This window comes from Octodon degus, unplaced genomic scaffold (genome assembly GCF_000260255.1).
Source record: "Octodon degus isolate 3935 unplaced genomic scaffold, OctDeg1.0 scaffold00055, whole genome shotgun sequence".
Taxonomy (NCBI): domain Eukaryota; kingdom Metazoa; phylum Chordata; class Mammalia; order Rodentia; family Octodontidae; genus Octodon; species Octodon degus.
In genome coordinates, this window is record NW_004524631.1 from 3,529,115 (window position 1) to 3,535,132 (window position 6,018).

Here is a 6,018-nt window from a genome sequence, read left to right on the forward strand (position 1 = left end):
GTGTGTGTGGCCAGCTCAGCCCACCAGGGGGCGGGCTGGCTGGCATGTGGTGCTGGGGGATTGAACCGCGGTCCCCAATGCTTTGCCAAGCTTGTTCTAAGTAGGTGCTTTAGACCACTGAGCCATCTCTCCAGCCCCCTACTGAGTATTTTTTAAGGGGCATAAGATTACATAAAGTAGTAAGTAAACCACATGTTGTTTAGTTTGTAATATACATGATAAAAGAACACATTTCTACTATTAGCAAGTTATCTAAAAGAAATGAAAGCACCTGTCCGTGTAGACTAATAAATGTTCACAGCAGCTGTTTTTGTACTTAATACCCAGAAACAAGAATCAAAATATGTATCAACACCAGAATGGATAGTGACATAGAACGGAACGTAACAGAGAATGAATTATTAAGCATTAATAAAGACTATTCTCAAAATAAATATGAGTAAAAAAGGATAGGTAAAAGAGAACATACTATCCAACTCCATGTAGGTAAGATCATAGAATGCATATTAGAGTAACAGAACCATCCCAATGGCTGCCTTAGGCTGTGCAGGACAGGCCAACGCAGAGACAGATAACCGTCGGGCATGAATAATACCGAGGCATGATGCAAACCTTCCCTAGCTACACTGCGGTGATGGCTTCAGCTTCACAGTGTTTCATGTATGCCAACTTTAAACTTAGATATATCTGTATCTACAAATACATCCTATATATATTAACAGATATATATCTGCATCTGTTAATACATATATATTTAAGTTACTAAAAAACTTGTCTGTATAACAAATTAAGATTTAGAAATTAAGTATGTGTACTAGTGTTAACAAGACTGAATTATGGAGGTTTTGAAGGATTTACTTAAATGGCAAGAACTAGTAAATTGATGCTGTATCATTATTTTCTTTACCTACTATATTTTGGTTATTTTAACCAACCATAAGAATTTAGAGCTGGTCAAGTTCTACAAGGCTTACAAATCATCAGAAATCAACAATGAAAACCTACCACGAACAAGGCACTTAAAATGATATATTGAAAATATCTATGAATTCTCAAGATACTCAAAAACTAATTTTGAAAGAGAAAGACCCACCTTACTGATTCATCAGACTGACACTACTATAGAGGCAAGTAATCAAATGATCAGTATATTCACTATCACAATCTTACTTTTTGAAAAACGTTTTTTTAGGGCCAAATAGCTCGGTGGATTAAAGTGCCTGCTTAGGCAGTCGCAGCGGCCAGGGGTTCGATCCTCAGTGTGCTGAGCTGGCTCCGCCCCCCAGGGCATGCTGAGGCAGCAATTGAGACTGGGAGTGGTGGCCCATGCCTGTAATCCCAGCTCTTGGGAGGCTGAACACAGGCGGATCACTACAAGTCAGATCTATGTAGTGAGACCCTGTAGACCCTGTCCTAAATTACAAAACAAAAAAAAATTTTTTTTTTATCTTTTTATTTAGTACAGGGTCTTGCTATGAAGCTCAGACTTGCAGTGATTCTCCTGTCTCAGCCTCCCTAGTGCTGCAATTACAGGTGTGTGCCACCACATGTGGTTTCAGTGGCCGGCACAGTGCGCCTGGCATTCTAGAGTGGCAAGGCATGTGGTACCAGGGATCGAACCTGTGTCCTGGAGCTTGCCAGGCAGGCACTTAAAACCGCTGAACTATCTCCCCAGCCTTTCATAATCCTATTAGTAATAGTAAATAATTACCTCGCCATTTTTGCTTACTGAAATGTATGTAAATAACAATGTAAGTTAATTGTTAAGAGTAAACAGGTATATCAGGCAGGTAACAGATTTGTAGCTCTTTTGTTTTGTAAAAACATGTGAAAATAATTGTTTACTTCCTAGCTTTAAGCAAGACAAAAAAGAAAATCATCATCATCACAACCTTAAAATTATTATCCTGTGTCAAGGATAACAAATCCAAAACACAGAGACTGGCTGATAAACCAAATCAATAATACAGTAAGAAAAGAAAGTATTGATACAACAGCAAGAGAAACTGCTATTGATTTATTCACTATTCTCCCAAACAGTAGAATAAAAAAGAAAAGATCCTGCTGGTTCTTCTTTCTAGAGCTACTTAAGCTTCTGTCAAAGTCTCTACTGCAAATATTTTAAAGTATGATTGCATACTGAAGGGCTTCATGAAAGCTCAGAAATTATTTAAATATCTCAAACAAAAAGTTTAGGTGATTTCCATGAGGCAAAACAGTTAATGGTAACAGTTTTCTACCCATTTTAGAAAAGATCAGACCTATGTTTTTAAAGTTAGACTCATAGTCAACAACCTAAGTTTAATTACCACACTCTCCAAATCAATTTCATTCTGTACTTTTAATACATCTCCAATCAATTTTGTCAATTCAATTCGTAAATTCTAGATAAGAAACAAAGTTAAGAGAAGAAAAATAAGCCTTACATTTCACCAAGGTCAAATTCCCAAGTTATATTTTATATTAATACAAAGATAAAAATAAGCTACAATGGGAAAAATGTAAAGAAAGTATCTCTATGCAATTAACATTATCAAGTTTCTAAATCATTATTGCTTTCAGTATGGAATAATTTAATAATTTCTGAAACAAATATTTTGATTAAGGAATGCATACTAACAATATTTATCTATAAGTACACTACTAGAAAAGTATACGGACATGGTAGTGCATGCCTGTAATCCCAGCCCTGGGGAATTTGAGACAGGAGGATCACTACAAGTCCAAGCTATGTAGCAAATAAATAAATACATTAAAAATTTTAAAGTAGCTTAAATATTATTCTACAAAAGTTAGCTATTGATACTTTTCTCTAATTTATGACAATCATGCCAATTCTACCCTTACTATTCTAAAGAAGGAAAAATTGAAAAAATACACTTACGTCATTACTTCTTTTAGTGATCCAATAGCTTTCTCTAAAGTGCTTTTGTCAGGATTTTCATCGGCTGTATGTTTCTTAAGATCTGTAATAAAGTATTTTCCCCATGACTAAAAACAACACAGTGGTCTCCTACCAAAACTTAAAAATACTGTCAATCTTGATATAAACTGATTATTTTAAATATTTAATCTTTAAAATATTTTAAGCAAGTTCCCTAATAAAGCTCTCTCCTAACGTATTAATATTCTCAAATACTTTCTATACTAAGCTCATACTAAATTTTCAGAATATGTCACTGTTCTCAATTCTCTTGTAATAACACATGGAGATTCCTTGATCCTTTAAATTCTATCCCAAATTAACTCAGAACTCTTTAAAATATTTAATAATGCAACCTAAGCCACAGAGCATTCGGTATCTTAAAAAGCCAATTTTGTTATTCTAGAGTTTACACTTAACATATTAACTCCCATAGCCACCCAATCATTTACATAGAGCAACACAAAATACTTTATTTAAATGTATTTAGTACAAAGTATACAGAATTGCACTACACAGATTGGACTCATAGTGATCTATTTTCAGTTTCCCAAGCACTGGGATTACAGGTACGCCAGTCTCAGTCACCATCTCATCGCATGGGGGGGGGGGGGTCGCACACAGCATGCCAGGGATCGAACCCTGGCCCAGGGCCTGCTTACGCAGGCGTTTTAGTCCTCTGCGCTATCTAGGAGGCCCTACAAAAAACTCTTAAATTAATTTTACTCTCAGTACCATTTGATGATTTTCTCTAAGTACTTAATAAAACTATAATGAAGCTATGTAAATTAACAAAAATCAGTTTTGGAAACTAGAAAGCATTTACATACTGTTACTAAAATCTGCAAAAAGATTTATTTGTTTTGAGAATGGACCTTACCATGTAGCCCAGGATACCCTCAAACTTTCAATCTTCCTGCCTTTGTCTCCTAAGAGTTGGGAGTATAGGAATGTGCCACATCTCGCTAAAAGGACCGATTTTAGAGTGGTGATATCGCCTGGGCATGGTGCCACATACCTGTAATCTCACTACTCAGGAGGCAGAGGTAAGAGAACCAATAAATTTGGACTAACAAGTTTGAGCAATTTAGTGAGATCCTGTCTCAAAAACTAAATGTGGTATTTCAGCATACTTACTTGTAACATCATAATTATAAGTCTACAACCAAGGTAAATTTGGAGCCAACTTTGTATATCTTTCTCAATTTTTATAATTTACTTAATATGCACATTTAAATGTTGCCAGTCACGGTATCAATATATGCTACTGAATTTTTTCTCATCTTCTATGATTTCCCACATATTACAATTTTTTTCACATAGCATTTAGTCAGATCATTTGTATTGTAGAGTATTTTGGATCCTATACAGATATTGCATCTACCTCACTGTTGCTTCAAAATAACACTACAGGGGCCTGTGAGATGGCTCAGTGGAATAAGCGCTTCCCTGGCAAGTAAAAGAGCCTGAGTTCAATCCCCGGTTCCGCCAAAAAAACAACAACAACAATAAAATAACAACCCCCCCAACCCCCCACCCCTGCTAAGACACATGAACCACTCCTCCTCCCCAGTTAAGACATGAGCTCTGGGATGACGCCTTTAAAGGACTGCTTGGGCTCTTCAGTTGGGCTCATGGTGGCAGTATCTTTTTTAATGTGTTTCAATATACCTCTTTTAAAAAAAAAAAAATCAACAATGCTAAAAAGATAATTCACTAAGGATTCGGTGATTCTATGTCTTTTTTCTGTATGTGTGCCGAGTTACATATGTCATGAAGCAAAAACTTATCTTTGTACTTCAAAGTGAAAATATACATTCAAAGATTTTTTTATTTTTAAGATATACATAAAAGTCATCAAAATAAATTTTAAAAACCTGGGCTGGGGATACAGCTCATTATCCATCAATTCAATTCTCAGTACTTCATTAAAAAAAAGTATGGGCAAATCATTTCTTAATTTGGTAATTCTCAATGATATCAGCTAAGTAAGGAAAACAAAAACTATAGGTTTTCTGGATAGCATTTGCTGTGGTTCACTCATGTGTCAACCTGAGAAGTTTAGAAGCTATTGACTCAGCAGCAGCCCAGCCAGGGTCCTGACTTTGTAAACATCCTCATCCTGTGCAAGAAGACAAGATGGTGTTGAGTGTTACACGCGCCCTAGGGTGGGGAGACTGCATACAATATAAGGGAGAAAAGGAGGCTTATGAACTGTTGCCCCTCACCATGCCACAAAATTAAACTCATTAACTGCTACATGTATTATTATAAACTTAGGGATCAAAATCTTTAATTACAGATATTTTTTCTTTATAATTTAGTTTTCATACTTTAATTTGTAGAAATGTAATGAAACCTGACACTATCCTAGAAATATTCACTTTAGTCAACTATATATAAAAAAAATCCATATGCATTATTTTAATCAAAGGAAAATTTATAAAAATTCCTGTAAAACTCATTTCTATTGATATTTTGATTTAAAGTTCTAAAATAAATAATTTCAAGAGTACATTGAACAATATGACAAAAAATAAAAGTATTAAACCATGTTCACAGAACCTAGCTAAAAACTTAAAGAAGACTAAAAATATTTGGGACATATGGCTTGTCTTACTCCTTGTTGGTTAATTTTTTAAGGGGAAAACAAAAAGGTATGATACTATTCAATATAACTGATAGCAAAATAAAAGGATTTCAGGCCAGCTTAAATTTTTGTAGCATCAGTGACTATTTTTCAAGATTATATATAAAGATGTTTCCTGTGTAAAAGATTTATGTTTTTAATGTTGAAATCTAAAAATCTCTGCAAATAAGAAAATTTTCAACTTTTGGAAGAACTTCCCTGATGGTATATGCAGTAATATGAAAACACATGAGACAAGTACCATTTAAAAGTAATGCAACACTAGGTAACCTCTGTACTGGTCGGATGAGAAGTTCAACAAGGCTTTGTCGTCCACATTCCGGCTTAGCTTGGTTTATCTGAAAGGAATTAATTTATTTAATATTTTAAAAGAACTATTCTGCAAATATTAAATACCCTACATTTATCATATTATTTCGCATCCTCAGGGTCCCTGAAAAGAACT

General features: G+C 34.8%; 1 protein-coding gene across 1 annotated transcript in view; it reads right to left on the minus strand.

Moving 5' to 3' along the window:
* Positions 1-6,018, minus strand: part of Ect2 (epithelial cell transforming 2) — a 103,101-nt gene that overhangs the window by 48,896 nt on the left and 48,187 nt on the right. Inside the window, exons 16-17 of the mRNA XM_023717807.1 lie at positions 5,815-5,911; positions 2,885-2,966 (exon numbers count right to left, since the gene is read on the minus strand). Coding sequence (XP_023573575.1) covers positions 2,885-2,966; positions 5,815-5,911 — 179 coding nt within the window. The remainder of the gene's footprint in view (positions 1-2,884; positions 2,967-5,814; positions 5,912-6,018) is intronic.